This window comes from Vigna unguiculata, chromosome 9, assembly GCF_037176805.1.
Source record: "Vigna unguiculata cultivar grain cowpea cultivar isolate G323 ecotype 2 chromosome 9, ASM3717680v1, whole genome shotgun sequence".
NCBI classification, from domain to species: Eukaryota; Viridiplantae; Streptophyta; class Magnoliopsida; order Fabales; family Fabaceae; genus Vigna; species Vigna unguiculata.
In genome coordinates, this window is record NC_140800.1 from 13828119 (window position 1) to 13846938 (window position 18820).

The window sequence follows — 18820 nt, forward strand, 5'->3', positions numbered from 1 at the left end:
TATAATTTAATTTTACAAAATTGATTTATATTGTAAAATTTGTACTACTTATATATTATAAAATTGTTTTATTTTAAATTTATATATGCAACTTCCAACACCACTTCAGTTTGTAAGGCCCATTTATTTTTTTTTTCTACCTTTTATTTTAAGGGCTGCCCCAATCGATTGGGCTTAAAGGTTGGCCCGAAAGGAGATTCAGACCTAATCTGTCCTAGTCTCACCTCTTTCCCTTCACTCTGCAGGAAACACAGTCGTCACATTCCCTACTCTCTCCAAGAGCTCTGCTAGGGTTAACCCCAATCTCGATCCAATGAGCCTAGCTTCGTCTTCTTGATTCGTGTAAGTATTCTACAACTCCCTCATTCCTTTTCCATCCGTGCTCGTGTTCCTAGCTAGGGTTTCGTGGTGAACCACTCTGAAAACTCGCTCTGCTTTTCTGTTCCAGCTTGTGCGTTTGTCCCGAGAACTGTCGCGTCCCCGTTGTTGAAGTCGAACCCTTCCTCTAGCCATTTCCAAGTAAGGGAAGCTAGGGCTGCCTGTTTATTTTCGAATGATTGCTTGCTTTGCTTCCATTCCATGATTTTATGACTTGGTTGTTATTGTTAATTGTTTGGGAATTTGTTTAAACATTGTTTTGGGTCGAATGCTTGTCTGTTGTGTGAATGAACAGTGGCGGGCACTGGTTTTCTCGCCCAAGCGAGCATGCCTCGCCTAGGCGAGACTAACAGAGGCTCGCGCAAGCTTTTCTGTGCGAACGGTCGCTCAGGCGACTTGGTTTCTTTTTGAGCGATGTGCAATCTCGCTTAGGCAAGAAGGGGCTCGCCTGAGCGAGACCTCACAGAAGCCACTATTTCCCTATTCGCGCCCTCGCCTAGGCGAGAAGGGTCTCGCCTGAGCGAGACTGCGAGCAGATTTTGGTGCTATTGTTGAATGGTCCACTGATGTGTGGCTTGCTTGTCTGATCTAAATGTTTTACTAGGAGGGTTGCAGGATGATGCCATGATTAATATATGAGTTTGAGATGGAAATGGTATGTTACTTTATTGGGTACGAATTGGAAAGCATGAGTTGTATGATTTGTTGTTTATACATGATATTGATGTTATGGGAACTTCCTGATTGGTGGGTGGAACATGTATAAAGTGTGGGTAGGGCGTAATTCCATGACTCTTGTAGTGAGAGCTCTTGGTGGCGCCTCATCTATTGGACGTTATCCCATGGACCTTCTGAAAGGGAGTCTCTAGTGGTGCCTCAACATAAGGATGTAATTTCACGCGAGTATTGTGGTGGTGCCTCAAGGCCAAGACGTAATTCCACGAAGGCCACGTGGTGGTGCCTCTTGTAAGGGTATAATTCCGCGAAGGCCTCGCGGTGACGCCTCATTGCTAGGACATAATTCCACTGCCACGTGGTGGTGTCTCATTATGTGTATCCGGATAGTCAAGTCTTGAGAGTCTTAAATGATTTTGGAAATCCACGTGTGAATGTTTTCTATCCATGTTTGACTTTGAGATTGCATGTTGACTGTTGTGATATAAGATTTCTTTATACTAGCTTACCCTATTTGCTTGTTTGGTTGTCTTGTATGTGGTTCTTCTCCTATTGCGATGATCATCGATTCTATTGATGTGAGCAGATGGGAGAACCCCTGACAGTGGTAATGATGATAGGAATGCTACAACCTGATGGACTGGACGGGTATTGGGCCCACTATGGGGCCCATCGCTGGAGAATTTATTTGCTATGTTTTTCTTGTCTGTACAAGACCTAGTACTATTAGTTCACGAGTATATTTTTTTGTTTTAGGCCGTGTGGGGTCTCTTTTACGTTTTATGGATATGTTGGGGTACGGGGTACTTCATATCCCAAATCTTCTTACTCTCTGGATATTATGTATGTGGCGTTTTATTCAATGGATTTTTATCTATTTATTTAAGGTCTTACCTATGCTTTACAAATACAAAATATGTTTTAAAACGCACTTGGGGTTGAGATGTTAATATAAAAGCGGAGGAAATGGAGTTAAATAAACAATTAAAAATATAATTGAAAACACACAGCATCGGCATCAGGAAATGGATGACACAAAAAGCTTATTGAAAACGTGGTTTAATTTGGTAAGATTTTGTGAGAGGATAAGTGAGTAAAGTGGCACGTGTGAGTGATGAATGGTGAATCCTCGTATGAGTCAGAAGAGAAATAAATGAGTAAACAAAATTGAAAATGACAGAAAAGCATGTCTTGTTCTGTGTCTGTTTCCTTTGAATTTAGAAAAAGAAATGAAGAAAAGCAAATATCCCCTTTTGCTGCGATTGACCAGGGTTGGCTCAAAGAAAAATCTTTAATGTGAAAGTCCCCCTTCTGTTTTAATTTTGTTGGTATTTTTTAAATGGTCAAGTTTGAAAATTTTTATTGAGTTGAATGTTTATTTTGGCTTTGACCGTTGACCGTTCCAACAGAACATCTTTTGTATGTAACAGTTTCGTTTGCAGTGTATCAAATTCAAGGTTGATACGAGGAACAGCAAAGATTTAGTCAGCCTTTGATGTTTGATGAAAATACTTTTTGTAATAATGTAATGATTTCCGGTTTGTCTTTATGGTAAGTTTCACAACCACCCTGCATGGACTTCTTTCTACTCAGCTTTCCATATATGCTGCACTTGTCCTTTTGTATTTAAGTAACACTTTCTAAGCATTCAAGGCTATAGGAAAAGAAGTTTCTTTGAATCAATTGAAGAGGCCATGGAGAGTAAGTTGCCAAAGGAAAAACCTAAATCTCTTGCCTTAAGGAGGAACCTTCAGAGGCTCCATTTGGAATTGAGAAACATCATTCAAGGAGTGAAGAGAAATAATGGAACTTGGGGGCTTCCTAGATATGGTGTTGGAGAGGAACTTCTTTACCGTACAGAAGCGAATGGTTCTCAGTCTTACTCAGGTGAAATTCAGGGATTTTTTTTTTTTTTTTTACATATATGACATAAATTTGTCTAAAAATTATGAAAATGTACAATAAAATAATTAGAACTCGCGACGATTTTAAAAACAAATTTATGAAAATTTTATACGATTTTTTTTTTTTTAAAAAGTAAAGTCGTCAAACTTCGCTTTTCCAGAAATTTATAAAAAAATCATATGGAATTCTCACGATTTTGTTTTTGTTTTTGAAATCGTCATTAGGTTACACAATTTATTCTATAATCATAAATTATGTTCTTTTTTCACCAATCAAAGAAAAATCTTTAATGAGAAAGTCCTCCTTTTTGTTTTTCAAATTATGTTTTTGATTTCAATGTGTAAAAAAACAGAAAAATCAGAACCCCTTTAGTTTTTTATTACTTTTTGGTCGTTTTCTCGTTTTTTTTTTTTTATTAATTAGGGGTATACCAAACGTAAAGAAAAATTAGATCTTTAAAATTAGTTCTTGTGCTAGAGTAGCTTACTCATGCAGATACCACTAAAACCACACAGGAAATTATTCAGAGTTCAATTACACAGATGAAGAGGCAGTGATTAAGGTGAAGTTTTCTGCCAGGGCTGAACCACTTTTGACACCGTTTATCGTCAATGAATCTGCTATAAACTCCACTTGTGTACATCCTGGTGAAGATTTCTCTAGCAAAGCAACACAAATTTCCCAATCAAAAGGGTATGATCATGATCCTTCTTTCGATATGGTTTTGTTTTGAAAAGTCTGTATAAAGTGATAAAGACCAAGAATGAGAAACTGAGAGTTCAAAGCTGCAGAAAGTTAAAAAAGAATGTAGTTAAAATAAACTGTTTTTCCTTTTTGGTTATGGCTAATATCATGTTCTAGGAAATGTAATAAATGCAGAAATATAAGGTTGATTTCCCTCTTCTGGAAAGATAATGATCTTCTATGCAGCACTTATTCCAACTCAACCCTTGCTTGAACTTATGGTAGTTATATTAAATTGGAAATCTAAAGGCTTATGGTTAGTTAATAGCAATATTTGAAATAAATAACTATCATTTTGGTTTAATAGCTTCCAAAAATTTATGAAATAGCTGCTGCAATGGATTTGATGCTGCAGAAACTTGGTAGCAACACAAATCTGAAACATTGGTGGTGATTTTGTTTGCAGGTATGCGACAGATGCACCCCGGGATTCGGGTGATGAAGAAGATATTGAAGAAAAGAGGCTGATGGAATCTTTTGTGCAAGAGTTTGTATTATAACCTTTAATGAAGGAAATTTGCATTAAGAATAAGAATTGATTGGCACAAGAATTTAGTATAGCTCATCTAAGCATTGGATATTGGATTGAAGATTTGAACTGATTCACAGTATATTTTACATCTATATAGGATTGAAGATCTTACGGAATTGCAGAAGCCACATCAAGAAGAAAATCGGATGAATTTTGATAGTTTGAGTCTTGACTTGGATGAGACAGAGAAGAAGATTCAACATGATGATGATTTGTTGGCTTAGTTTGTTTCTAGTTTTCTGTTTTGTTAATTTTATTTCGTGATGTCATATATTTGAATAATATGTATAATTTATGTTCTCATTTGGTTGCAATATGGGACATGGTCTTTTAATCACTTATCATGTCATATCTTGTTTGTAAAATTTGGTTCCTTTTCACTTGAATTAACATTAATCTTTGCTATTAATGTTTTGACATTTTTTTTACCATGACATAAAAGGATTAAAACTATGGATTGTTTTTCATGTTTTCGCTATTCACGTAAAATCACAAATGTATATGTTAAATTTTAATTTTCTAGCTTATAGTCAAAAGTACCACGAACTAAATTTTTGTGATAAAGGAATGAAAATTTCTTTAAATAGCGGTTTAGTTATATTTTTTATTTCATAATAATTAATTTTCAATATTAATATTTTTTTATTAAATTAATTATAAAATTATGTTTGAGAAAAAAGACTTCAAAAAATTATTTTAGTACTAATATATTTTTATTAAATTAATTATAAAATTTTATTTAAGATAAAAAAGTCTAAGATTTTTTTAATACTAATATACTTCTATTAAGTTAATTATAAGTTTATATTTGAGAATAAAATTTAATTAAATTATTATTAGTACATGTTAAGTTCTATTGGTATTAAAAATTAGGGATAAGTATCTTTTTCATCTCTTAACTGACATGCTAAATTGGAAATAAGGTTATTGTTCATTAAGTTGATACTAACCTAATCATTTTACTCGGGGTCCACTAGGTTTACACTACATTATTTTTTAGGCTTAAATACATCATTGGTTCCAATTTTCGTAAACTTTGTTCACTTTGGTCCTCTTTTTTTTTTTTTTTTTTTTTTTTTTTTTTTTTTTACAATGTTCAAAAAGGTCTTAATTTTTGTAATTTATGGTCAATTTGTCCCTTTTTCTTGATGACGTTTAAATTAGTAACGAAGCACTGTTTAATTTTTTATTACTGACCTGTTTGTGTACTTTGTGAGGTGGATTTGCATGTGTTTAAATGAGAAATTAGGGGATAAATAGGGAAGTAGGGTTTTCATATTTGAGTATGGCTATCATGGCCCGAAGAAAGTATGAGAGTACTCCTTCCTTCATCCTCAATCCCCCTTAGTGCCTTCATTTGATAGGTATGTCTCGCTATCAATATTCTTTTTCTGGTTGTAATAGTTGGGGCCAACATTGTTGTATGACTTATTATCATGGAGGTGGTTCAAGGAGAATGGGTTTAACCCCCATTTGTAATTTCCATTTGTAATTGCGGAGAGTTGACAGCTTACAAATTGGCAAGAACATCTAAAAACATTGGTAGACAATTTTGGGGTTGTCTAATGATTGTTTCTCAAAATCCATTTTCCAGCAAGTATACTAGTACGTAGTAGTATCAACAAATGTCGTATCCACTAGGATTTAGCAAGTATATTGATAGTTTGATTTTTGGGTTTTTGACTTTGATAGAGTGCAAGTAAAAATATATAGTAGTAGTTAGATAGATTGAGTGGAGTAAGGGCTATGAGTTGATTTCATCTCATCTTCCTCTACTACACCACTACCATCTTATTTACTTACTATGTAAATCATTCAATGTCCTAGAAGTACTCTTTCTATGTAGATCTAGGTTCATTCCTGATACACCAGAACTTAAGGACTTCAAACTTAATATGATTCCTCAACTCCTAGTAGAATGAATCCTTGCTTTAATGTGCAAGACTTGTTGAATGAATCCTTGCCATGTGCAAGACCCTTTCATCCAGCATCCGCTCTGGTTACTTAAATAAGCACCAATATAGGTATGATGATTTGATTGGACCATAGTTTGAAACTAGTTTCCCAACTCAATCAAAACTAGTTAAATAGATGAGTGATCAAGTCATCATTGAGCATAAACAAAGATAAATACCCAAGAAGTAGAAGTATATAGAATCAGAATTGATTATATCAAACATGGACACGAGAGAGTTCAACTACTCAGAATATTACAATGCAATTCCAACAACATCTACACATAAGATTTACACTAAGACCATCTCCTTCATTCCTCAAAGACCTTATTCTCTCCTACTACTACATTTATAACACCACTCAATGCCTAGAATCAAGACATGAGGCCTTTGTTTATAGGAATTTTTGGGCGACGCTCAACCCAACTTTTGGTGCTCAACCACAAGGGTTTCTTCACAAGTGGGTTTCCTTCTCAGCTCAACCCCTTGTCCTAGTGCTTAACATGTGATCTTTCCCTCTTTCGAGGGTTTTCTTGGATGCTCAACCTCATGGATTTGTGCTAAAGGTTTCCTTACAAAAAAGTTTTCCTCACGAGGCTCAACTCCATTTGTTGTGCTCGGCCTGAAAGTCAAAATATGTTGTCATGTCTTTTCTATTTCCATGGCTCAGCTCTAGTACTATGGCTCAGCTGCATATTTGATATTTTCTTTCATATTTACTGTAAAATAGCAAAATATCATTAGAATTCATAAAAATCTAATTCTCACTACATCATTTTGTATCTTAAGCTAAAAAGGCTTGTTTTATACATAAATAAAATCATTTTATACATGATAAGTGTCAATTTCAAATGGAAAATTTACTTATTTTTGACATTTATCATTATCCCAACTATAAGGTTAGATTAATACTACCAAATGTTTATAATTTTTTGAATATCAATATTTTTTACATAATAAAAATTTGGTGTGTTATTTTTGGTGTGGTGATTAACAAGTGGTTCTTCCGATGTCGTTTGGTGTAACTACTTCAAATGGTGCGGTGAACAAGATGTTGATGAAAGAGATGCTATCATCATTAGGCAAAAGAGGAAGATAAATGATATGGATAATTCACTTAGGGTTTCTAAGAAAAGGATGCAATTAGTAGTAGGATTCAATTGCATTATGATTGTATTTAACATAATGTTGTTCTCTATAATATTGTGTAAAGTTGAGGTATTTAGGTTTGCATTATATTTAGGTTTGCATAATATTTGTGTAAATTCTATTTTGTAATGTTTCGAAATGAAGAAATGAATGAGTGTTTTTGTTATGCTCATATTAGTCCCAAATACTATAAAAAATTGTGAATGTAGTCTTGACAAATGTCCACATCACCAAAATTTAAATTTACAAAGATTGGATAAAATTCAGGAGATTGAATTCATTGTTCTTATGCTTTACACAAAACCTGGGTATTTATATGTAATATGATTACATAAGACCAAACAACTTGCACAACACGACAATTTGATTAATGGTTGGCAAATGCAAACCAAGTCAACATCCTAAATTTAGGAAATGTTTGGCAATAGTGTATTTCACCACAACGTAGATACCACAAATTGGTCAATACAAAAGAAAAAACATTAATCTTCACCAACTAAGTTTGTCAAAAAGTACAACACATAGGCCAAAATCACAAAACATAAACATAATCATGGACATGGCCTCCTAATTTACAATTTCAGTCTCCTCGTGGTTGTTGATGGCTATGACTTCTGAGGAGGTTTGTATGGTGCTGCTACTTGACTTTCATCCAATGGTTTTGGTGTCTGACTGGATTGATGAACTTCATCCAGTGGATCTAGTGCCCGAGTTTGTTGTTTATAAAATGGTGACCTTCATCCAATGGTGGTTGAGTTGTTGTTAGTGGTGGTTGTGTTTCTTGTGAGGATTGTTGCGTTGTTGATGATGGTAGGTCAATAGGGTCTTTAAGTTCCTGAGTTAGTTTTACTGCAATATCTAGTTTCTAAGGTTGAAGTGGATAATTATTCGTGTTATGCCTAACTATATGACATATGCTACACTTTTTTTTTTGTGACCTCCTTTACTCTTTTGGCTGTCATCCCTCCTTAACTCCCATTCTTCCAACCTTATTTTTTTTTTGGGTCTTCCTGGTAATCTTCTTTGAATGAGTATTTAAAGAATGAAGACCATTTAAATAGTGAAAAAACCTAAAACAATCCATGTACCTTTTGTTGATCAAACATAAATGTCAATGTCCCACATACTTAACCACCCCTAAGGTCATCAATCAATTAGTCTAAAAACCATGTCTATATTTCTTTGTTTTCCACTATGAGGTTTACTGCAACCTCATTCCAAAAAATAATTGCTTGCTTCTTATATAACTTTAACGCCTCATTTGAAAAGTTGGTTTAATCCTACATTCATTCACCTTTCTATTGAAATTGTTGGTGATTAGGTTTGCATCTCTTCACGCACGTGATGTGACTGTGTTGCTTTACTGTGTTTGCGTTGTTTGCTTCACATTAAAAAGGTAATTTTTTTCTTGCTTCACTATGTTGCTTGTTTCAACGCATTGCTTGCTTCACACCAAATGAAATTAAAAAACTAAAACAAATATTGCATGAATAGAAAAGTAGGGTTTGCAGTTACTGAAATCGTGGGATGAATGAATATGGTAAGTATTGCATGAATATAATATCATGTATGGTTCATGTATTATTTTATTAGTTTTTAAGGAAAAGTGACGCCTTTTACATTGTAGCTTTTTACGTTCCACTCAATAAAACTATGTATTATTTTATTAGTTTTTGAAAAATTTTAGTTCCATGTTCCTTATAATGTGGTTTTTTCACTTACAAAGTGCTTTCCATGTTTTCACCACCAATCCAATTTTTATTGATATTTCTTTATCTCTATTTTCTAAAAATTCATGAAAATATTTTAAGAAAAAAGTTGTAGTTTTTTAATTGTTTTATCTCACCTTTTGCCTACAAAAAGATGTGGTTTTTAATTGTTTTGTCTCTCAATTGTAGGATTTTCTAATTATACTAATTCTCACTTCATCTCAATTGTGACCAACATCAATATCAATTCAAGAAACTTGTACTTTTATTTATATGGATGATCAACAAGAACAAGAACAATTTGAAGAACCAAATGTGGGCGAATCAAATCTAAATGAGCAAAATGATATTCCTATTAATTCAACTCCAAGGGAAACAAAAAGCTCAACTCCAACTGTGAATTCAAGAAAGTTAATATTAGATGTTTGGAATCATTTTAAGAGACAAAAAATAGATGGAAATTGGAAAGTTGTGTGCAACTATTGTAAGAAAAAGCTTTTGGGTGATGGAAGGCAAGGTACATCACATTTGCGAAATCATTTCAAGACTTGTAAGCTTCGAACAACACGAGACATCAAACAAGAATTTTTAAAAACTAGGAAAGTAGAGAATGAAACTGTGATTATTGGGAATTATGTGTTTAATCAACAAACAACTAGGCATGCACTCCGAAAGATGATAATCCTACATGAGTATCTAATGTCAATGGTTGATAACATTGGTTTTAAAGAGTTTTGTTGTGCTCTACAACCTTTATTCAAGGTGCTTTCTCGGAACTCTATAAAAAATGATATTATGAAGGAGTATAATGAAGAAAAAGAGAAAATAAAGTTACTACTGTCAAGGATTCAAAGTCAAGTTGTAATTACAACTGACATGTGGACTGCTAGTAATCAAAATAAAGGATACATGACTATAACAACTCACTTTATTGATGATTTATGGAGGCTACAAAGTTGACTTGTGAGGTAATAACACTATAATACTAATATTACATTAACTTTGCTTTCTTGACTACATTATTAAAATTTGGTCTTTCAAATTAGGTTTATGTATATGCCTGCTCCTCATACTAGTCAAGTTCTTGCTGAAGTGTTGGTTTAATGTTTAATGGATTGGAATATAGATAGAAAGATTTATACTTTGACCGTTTATAATTGCACTACAAATGATGCTATGATTGAACACATTTTAGATAAGATTTCTCCTAGGTCTCTTATTTTGGGTGGCCAATTGTTTCACATGCGATGTACACATTGATGAGTCATCATTTTCTCCATTCCACTAGCCTTTGTGTACCCATTTGATAGTTGTTCAGTGCTTAATTGTTCATCTTTAGTGTGTTTTCATCTGTTAGGCTTTATTGGACCAGTATTTCGAATTTGGGTTAATTTCACATTATTTGGCCTAATTTTCGTTTTTAATTATTTTTAGGTATTTGGGTGTAGCAATTTTGGAGCTTGGACATTAATATTCAGTTGAAGAGAGTTGCCACATCATTTCCACATCATTTCCACGTCATTTCCATGTCATTTAAGTGAATGGGCCAAATTTGAGGCCCAGTAGAGCATTTTTGTAATTCTGAGTGGTAGAGTGACATTTTTGTAAATACTAGTGGCAAGGTTGATTTGACCACGCGAATGGGAGGTCTCTTAGCTCATGCAGCCGCACCATCATCTTATCCACTCTCCATTTTAGGTTTTTCAAGCTTTGGAAGGTGACCATGGAGGCACAAGCTGATTTTTCACATTTTCCACTCGTTTTTGACATTTTATGAGTCATTAAAGCTTGTATTGCTTAATTGCATGTTGAATTCGTGGTTCACCTCTCATTAGTTGTTTAACACCGAGTTCATGAGTTAATAACGAAAACAATTCATTTTCAATTTGTGATGGGTGAAATTTCATTCGAGCAAGGAATCACTACTATCTTTGAGGCTGTTTAATCAAAAATTGCAATTACGTTTTATTGTTGTGCTGAATTTCTGAATCTGCAACCTCCCCTTTGTTGGTGTTGTGTTGAATTTGGGAATTGAAGCTTTGAACAAAAATATTGGTCGTTGGGAGACGACGTGGTTCAACTTTCGCATACTGCATTTTATCTTATTTAATTTGGTGGGGTACGACCTCTATCAAATTTGGCGCTGTTGTCGGGGACAAATAGTTTTGTTCGAAGTAAAATTTTTAGTGTGTTTGTGTTTGTGTTTGTGTGTTGGTGTTTTGGTGTGTTTGTAGTTCAAGTGTGGTTGAGTTGGTATATGTTCATTGTGATAGTGTTTCTGTGTGTTTTCGTGTAGTGTGCGTGTTGTTTGTGTAGTAGAGTGAATAGTGTCGCGACGCATAAATAGTGTCAATTCTAGAGTAGTGAATAAAGTTTAATAGTGTCTGATTCTAGCATTTAACTTGATTCTGGCATTTAACTTATGGATTTTTGTTCTGGTAGCTACGGTGCTTGTTTTGACTTGAAATTTTGCCCCCCATTTCTAAGACATTGAACTTGATGGGAAAAATGGCTGGAGTAGTTGGTATGATCTGATTTAAGAGATTCAAAAAAATTTTGGACTGATTTTTAGTCAAACTTTAGAGGACCATAACTTTTGCTCTGGTTATCAAAATCAACATTATTTTATATGCATTTGGGGTGAAATTTAATTTCCTACCTTGTTTAATCCTACTGCACCGGTTATCAAACTCAGATTCTCCAGAAAATGCCATTTTCTATTGTTCAGCAATTGTTTTTGTGATTTTTTTCATTTTTTCCACTTTTGAAAATATTTTAAAAATAATTTTACTTTGAGTTTTGAGCTAATTTTTTTGTGGTACTTTTTGAGAACTCAATGGACAATCCTACCAATTTTCAAGTCATTTGGAGTTTGTTTGAGTATATTTGTAGTTATACCCTATGTTATGCCAATACCAATAGAATTAATGTATTTTGGTGCATGACCAGGGGAAACCCAAGTGAATTACGACCCATTGACCCTGCGATTGATAGGAACTTCCACAAAGGACGTAGGCATCTTAGGAATTCATCTTTGCATGTTGATTATTCTGTGACTTTTCCTGATTCTTCTAATTCTCCTCATACTCCTGACACTCCTCATTTCTTGCATTCAGAGCATACTGTTTATTCTGAGCATTCTGATTTTAATACTGATAATATGACTCAACCTCCTCCACCTCATGAGAGGACAATGAGTGAGCTCACTGCACTAGAGTTCACTTATGACAGTTTCTGCATTCAATATCCTGAGGAGGAAGTTCCGTATGTGTTAAAAATTGGATTAATACACTTGTTGCCAAAGTTTCATGGCTTTGCAGGTGAGGACCCGTGCAAACACTTGAAACAGTTTCATGTCATGTGTTCCACCATGAAGCTTGCAGATGTTCAAGAAGACCATGTCTACTTGAAGGCCTTTCCTCATTCCTTGGAGGGCAATGCAAAAGACTGGTTGTACTACCTTGCACCCAGGTCCATCACAAGCTGGGATGACTTAAAGAGATTGTTCCTTGCCAAATTCTTCCTTGCTTCAAGGACAACAGCGATAAGGAAGGAAATTTCTGGCATCAAGCAACAATCTAGGGAGACCCTCTATGAGTACTGGGAGAGGTTCAAGAATCTTTGTTCAAGTTGCCCCCACCATCAAATCTCTGAACATCTCCTTCTACAATATTTTTATGAAGTCTTGCACCACATGGATAGAAACATGATTGATGTCGCAAGTGGTGGTGCTCTTGGTAACATGACCCATGCTGCAGCCAGGCAACTAATCGAGAACATGGCATCCAATTCTCAACAATTTGGCACAAAGAGTGATGCCATAGTTGTTAGAGGATTTCATGATGTAGGGGCAGCTGAATACACCAAGAAGTTGGAGAGTAAGATTGATGCTCTTACCACACTGGTCAACCAACTTGCTTCCAATCAGAGAGCTCCAGCTGCAAGAGTTTGTGGCCTTTGTACATCTGTGGATTATTTTATAGACTTTTGCCCAACATTGCAACAACAAGCTGCTTCTTCTTCTACACCAATTGATACTCCTCAGGTGTATGCATCTAATATTTTCAACAACAATAAGCCCCAACACCAGCAACAAAACCATGATTTATCAACAAATAGATACAATCCAGGATGCAGGAATCACCCTAATCTGAGATGGGGAAACCAGGGCAATCAACCGCAGCAAAACCAACAGTTTCAAAACATGCAACAACCTCCTCAATATAGAGTTACACCTACACAAGTTGCTCATGTTCCACCTGTACTCACACCAGTTCCAGCTCCTGTTGCACCTGCACCTTCTTCTTCTACTTCATTGGAAGAGTTGGTCAGAATGATGACACTATAGAATACGTAATTCCAGCAGGAGACTAGAGCCTCAATCCAGAGTTTGACAAATCAAATGGGGCAGATGGCTATGCAAATTAATCAAGCACAGGCTTAAAATTCTGATAAGTTGCCATCACAAATGGTGGAGAATCCGAGAAATGTGAGTGCCATCACATTGAGATCTGGGAAGAACATTGAAGTTCCCATTATTGAGCCTACACCTCAAAAGGAAGTTGAACATCTTGCTACACATCAGAGAAAGCATGATGATGCTCATGTAACCGGTTCTTCCACATTTGCTGCACCTTCAACACCTCTTCCCTTTCCCCTGAGAGCTATTCCAAGCAAGAAGATGGAAGAGGTTGATAGGGAGATCCTAGAAACATTCAGGAAGGTGGAGGTGAACATACCTCTTTTGGACGACATTAAACAGATCCCCATATATGCAAAGTTCTTGAAAGAGCTGTGCACGCACAAGAGGAGGCTGAAGGGCAATGAGAGGATCAACATGTGGAGAAATGTATATGCACTGATAGGTAAATTTATTCCTCAAATCCCTGAAAAGTGTAAAGACCCAAGTACATTCTATGTTCCTTGCATTATTGGTAATAATAAGTTTGAGAATGCCATGCTTGATATGGGTGCTTCGATTAATGTCATGTCTCTGTCTATTTTCAATTCTCTGTCTCTTGGACCAGTGCAACCGACGAGTGTGGTCATTCAATTGGTAAATAGAAGTGTTGCCCACCCTGCCGATTTCATTGAGGATGTCTTGCTTCGGGTTGGTGAACTGATATTTCTTGTTGATTTTTACATTCTTGATATGGAAGAGGGATTTTCCCGTGGTTCTGCCCCACTCATTTTAGGGAGACCATTTTTAAAGAAAGCCCAAACCAAGATTGATGTCCATGCTGGCACTTTATCCATGGAGTTTGATGACATTGTCGTGCATTTTAATATTTTGGATGCCATGAAACATCCTTCTGAGGATCATTTTGTTTTTCAAGTTGATATCATTGATCATGCTGTTGATGGACACATTTATGATTTCCACTCTTCGCATGCATTAAAATATTCATCTGTGTCTGACTTATCTGAGTTTGCATGCATTGATGTTCTTGATTCTGATACTGAATATGATGTGGATAATGTCGAATCTACTGAGTTTGACTCTTTGGGTGTTGTACCTATTGACTTTGATGTTATACAATAAGATTGCACTAACCATGTTGCAGGAAGTACATATACATCTGATTGTTATGTTGAGGTACAAGTTATGGAACCTATTTCTCCCTCCCTTCTAGTTCCTGATATTCAGCCAGCATCAAACACTCCAAAGTTGAAACCCCTACCAGATAACCTCAAGTATGCCTACTTGGAGGAGGAGGAGAAATTTTCCGTCATCATTTCCACCTCCCTCACTGCTGAACAAGAGCAGAGGTTGTTGCATGTTCTTAAAAAGCACAAAAGGCAATTGGATGGACATTGGTTGACATTCCTGGTATTAGCCCATCAACATGCATGGATAGGATATTGTTGGAAGATGGAGCAAAGTTAGTGAGACAGCCACAAAGGCGACTCAACCCTGTCATATCAGATGTTGTCAAGAAGGAGGTGACCAAGCTTCTACAAGCTGGGATCATCTACCCCATTTCTGACAGTCAGTGGGTCAGCCCCATCCATGTTGTTCCTAAAAAGACAGGCCTCATTGTGGTAAAGAATGAGAAAGAGGAGTTGATTCTAACAAGAGTGCAAAACAGTTGGAGAGTTTGCATTGACTATAGAAGGCTAAATCAAGAAACCAAGAAAGACCACTTTCCCCTGCCTTTTATTAATCAGATGCTTGAGCGCTTGACAGGTAAGTCCCACTATTACTTTATTGATGGTTTTTCTGGTTACTTTCAAATTCATATTGCATCTGAGGACCAAGAGAAAACCACATTCACCTACCCCTTTGGCACTTTTGCCTATAGGAGGATGTCGTTTGGCCTATACAATGCCCCTGGCACATTCCAGCGGTGCATGCTTTGCATTTTCAGTGATTTTCTTGAAAAATGCATAGAGGTGTTTATTGACGATTTTACTGTGTATGGATCCACCTTTGATGCATGTTTAGATAGTTTGGACAAAGTTTTGAATAGGTGCATCCAATCTAACCTTGTTCTCAATTTTGAAAAATGCCATTCATGGTAGAATAAGGCATAATATTGGGGCACATAATTTCGAGTAAGGGTATTGAAGTTGACTCTGCCAAGATTTCAATTATTTCACAATTGCCTTACCCCTCTTCTGTGCGAGAGGTTTGTTCTTTTCTAGGCCATGCAGGGTTTTACAAGCGCTTTATCCAGGACATCAGTAAGAAGGCCCTTCCACTGTCCAACTTGCTGTAAAAAGATGTTGAGTTCATCTTTAGTGACAAATGCAAATAGGATTTGATTGCCTCAAGAAGGCCCTAACCACCACTCTGATCATTCAGGCGCCCGATTGGACAACCTCGTTCGAGCTTATGTGCGATGCATCCAATTATGCATTGGGGGCTATTCTAGCTCAAAGGATTGACAAGCAGCCGAGGGTAATCTACTATGCCTCCAGGACATTAGATGTTGCCCAAGCAAACTATACCACAACAGAGAAGGAGCTTCTTGCGGTTGTTTTTGCACTTGAAAATTTTAGACCTTATCTTCTTGGTTCTCCTGTTGTTGTGTTTACTGACCATGCAACTCTTAATTACCTGTTGAAGAAGGCAAAATCCAAGCCTCGGCTGATAAGATAGATGCTATGGCTCCAGGAATTTGATTTGGAGATCCGTGATAGGAGTGAAGCACAAAACTTGGTTGCAGACCACCTAAGCAAGATTAAGAGGTCTGCTGATGATGCTTCACCGATCCGGGATGACTTTCCCGATGAAAGTTTGTTGACACTCTCTGCTTCTCCCTCTCCTTGGTTTGCTAACATCGTGAATTATCTTGCTACTTCTGTTTTTCCTTCCGTAGCATCCAGAGCTCAATGTGATAAACTCAAGAGCGATGCTAGGTATTATATTTGGGATTACCCCTATTTGTGAAAAATGTACAGTAATCAGGTTACCAGGAGATGCATTTTGGACCATGAGATTGACTCGATCCTCAAATTTTGTCATTCATCTGCATCTGGTGGTCAACTTGGCACATAGAGGACAACTCGCAAGGTGCTAGATTGCGGATTTTATTGGCGCACCATCTTCAAGGATGCGTGGAGGATTTGTGGCACGTGTGAGTAATGCCAACGAGCAGGAGGATTCATTTCTTGGAGACAATAGATGCCTCAACAACCCATGTTATTTGGTGAGGTGTTCGATGTCTGGGGTATAGATTTCATGGGCCCTTTCCCTGTCTCTTTTGGATTCACTTACATATTGCTTGTTGTGGATTATTTTTCAAAATGGGTGGAAGCTAAAGCCTCCAAGACTAACGATGCTCGAGTTGTTATAGACTTTGTCAAGTCTCACATATTCTACAGGTTTGGAATTCCTAGAGCTATCGTTAGTGACTAGGTCACCCATTTCTACAATAGGTCCATGGGGGCTTTGCTTTGAAAGTATGAGGTTGTGCACAAGATTTCTACACCGTATCACCCCTAGACTAACGGGCAAGCCCAGACTCAAACAGGGAGATTAAGCGGATCTTGGAGAAGATTGTGCAGCCCAATAGGAATGATTGGAGCAACATATTTGAGAACGCTCTTTGGGCTCACAGGACTGCTTACAAGGCACCTATAAGCATGTCTCCTTATTGGGTTGTCTTTGGTAAGCCATACCACCTTCCAGTGGAGATAGAGCATCGAGCCTACTGGGCTGTCAAGTCATGCAACTTCTCACTTGATCAAGCTGGGGAGGAAAGGAAGTTGCAGTTGAACGAGTTAGATGAGATCCGTCTGGAGGCATATCAGAACTTTATGTTCTATAAATAGAAGACCAAGAGATTCCATGATAGTTGCATAGCTAGAAAGGAGTTTGTTGTCGATCAACAAGTGTTATTTTATAACTCCAAACTTGGACTCATGAGTGGTAAGTTGAGGTTAAAGTGGATTGGTGCTTTCATTGTCACTAATGTTTATCCTTATGGTGCAGTGGAGATCAAGAGCCAATCCAATGATAAGAGCTTCAAAGTGAATGAGCATCGTCTAAAGCCATTTCTCAACAACCCTGCCTTGGTGGATACTGTTGTGGAGGAGACTTCCATGCTTGACCCCACTTCTATTTCACCATAATTCAGGGAGTTTTCTTTCTCCTTCCTTACTTTTATTGCACTTGTTCAGGTCTGTCTACTATTGTTTCCTTTTTGTTAATTTGTGTTATGTTTTTGTTTTCTGTTTGGGACACCCACTTCACTTTTGGAGGATGAGTTGTTGGTTATTCTGTGGACTGATATCTTTGCTTTCTCCTTGCATGTCAAGTTGCTTTTGAATTGTTTTACCTTGTGTGAGGATTTGAGCCACTCTTTGTTCTTTGTTGTGTGATATATGCCTCTTGAATGCTTGCACAATGGCCTTGACTTGACTCTTTCTAATGCTTTTCTGATTCACATGCATGTTTGGATATGATTTAGGCAATTTTTTTCTGATGAGCCTACAACTAGATGAGCCTACCTTGGATTGTTTCCGTTGATAGCCCCTTTTTGAGCCTACGTACCCTTTTTCATTGATTTATAGCTCATTACAAGCCCCTAGCTTGAAAAACCATGATTCTTCCTACCTTAGGAAATTTTGGAGCTTTGGGATTGTTTTGGGAATGGGTGCTCAATTAAGTGTGGTCGCGCACAATAAGTGTGGTTGTGCGCACACTTGTTATTGGTTCTTGGAATTGCTCATTTGTATACCCAGATGGGATTTCAAAATTGTTGTTTCTCTGCATGTTCTTTGTATAGAAAAAAAAAGAAGAGAGAAAACAAAAAGAAAAGAAAAGAAATAAAAGGAGTTTGGATTCGAGCATTGTATGAGAACCGAATTTGGAAGTGTTGGTGTTTATGATTACTTTCATGCTTGATTGAGACTTATTCCCCATTGCTCCTCTATTTCCTTTGTTGCTTAGCTACTTATCCATATGTTCCACACCTTGCCCTCAACCCTATTACAACCTTGAGAAGCCCTTCTATCTTGACTTGCATGTGTTTTGGTCTGGTTGTTGGTTCTAGAGGCTTGCCAAGTCAGTTTAATGTTTGTTTTTCAAAGGTACTTTGAGAGTAAACAGTAGCCTAGAGATTTGAGTGATACAGTGCATATTTTATGAGGTTATGTTGCTTTCAATTCTCTCTTTGAGCTGAATTGAATACTTGACACGTTTTAAATTGCTTGGATGATGTTCATGGATACCTAGCAGCTTTAAATCCTTTTGTGTCAGATGTGTCTCCATTTGTCTGTTTTGAGTTTGTTTGTCTTGTGTCTCTTTTTGTCTCTCTTATTATGTC

At 36.6% G+C, this 18820-nt stretch overlaps 2 protein-coding genes and 2 long non-coding RNA genes across 4 annotated transcripts; all 4 read left to right on the forward strand.

Moving 5' to 3' along the window:
• The first annotated feature begins 229 nt into the window (after positions 1–229).
• On the forward strand, positions 230–2594 carry LOC146883580 (uncharacterized). The gene is made up of 3 exons (XR_014984565.1): positions 230–342; positions 449–519; positions 2484–2594. It is a non-coding gene; the product is annotated as an uncharacterized LOC146883580 (long non-coding RNA).
• A 39-nt stretch (positions 2595–2633) lies between these two features.
• Positions 2634–4513, forward strand: LOC114196013 (uncharacterized). Its single transcript, XM_028086500.2, has 4 exons — positions 2634–2940; positions 3474–3651; positions 4109–4189; positions 4332–4513. Exons 1-4 carry the CDS (start codon positions 2748–2750, stop codon positions 4456–4458), a joined length of 579 nt encoding a protein of 192 aa, XP_027942301.1. The 5' UTR covers positions 2634–2747; the 3' UTR covers positions 4459–4513.
• A 3337-nt stretch (positions 4514–7850) lies between these two features.
• On the forward strand, positions 7851–10932 carry LOC114195927 (uncharacterized). The gene is made up of 4 exons (XR_003606601.2): positions 7851–8148; positions 8660–8734; positions 9237–10015; positions 10482–10932. It is a non-coding gene; the product is annotated as an uncharacterized LOC114195927 (long non-coding RNA).
• A 2583-nt stretch (positions 10933–13515) lies between these two features.
• Positions 13516–16149, forward strand: LOC146883581 (uncharacterized). Its single transcript, XM_085666630.1, has 5 exons — positions 13516–14290; positions 14384–14554; positions 14612–14816; positions 14906–15234; positions 15806–16149. Exons 1-5 carry the CDS (start codon positions 13516–13518, stop codon positions 16147–16149), a joined length of 1824 nt encoding a protein of 607 aa, XP_085522756.1.
• Positions 16150–18820: the final 2671 nt, after the last annotated feature.

What these genes read in the sequence shown, in the direction of transcription:
- LOC146883581 (XM_085666630.1), top strand. Translation starts at nt 13,516, where the DNA reads ATGGTGGAGAATCCGAGAAATGTGAGTGCCATCACATTGAGATCTGGG. An exon ending in CAAGATTGATGTCCATGCTG is followed by an intron (nt 14,291 to 14,383) that starts GCACTTTATCCA and finishes TTGTTTTTCAAG; the next exon opens with TTGATATCATTGATCATGCT. An exon ending in TACTGAGTTTGACTCTTTGG is followed by an intron (nt 14,555 to 14,611) that starts GTGTTGTACCTA and finishes ACCATGTTGCAG; the next exon opens with GAAGTACATATACATCTGAT.
- LOC114196013 (XM_028086500.2), top strand. Translation starts at nt 2,748, where the DNA reads ATGGAGAGTAAGTTGCCAAAGGAAAAACCTAAATCTCTTGCCTTAAGG. An exon ending in CAAATTTCCCAATCAAAAGG is followed by an intron (nt 3,652 to 4,108) that starts GTATGATCATGA and finishes TTTTGTTTGCAG; the next exon opens with GTATGCGACAGATGCACCCC. An exon ending in ATGGAATCTTTTGTGCAAGA is followed by an intron (nt 4,190 to 4,331) that starts GTTTGTATTATA and finishes ACATCTATATAG; the next exon opens with GATTGAAGATCTTACGGAAT.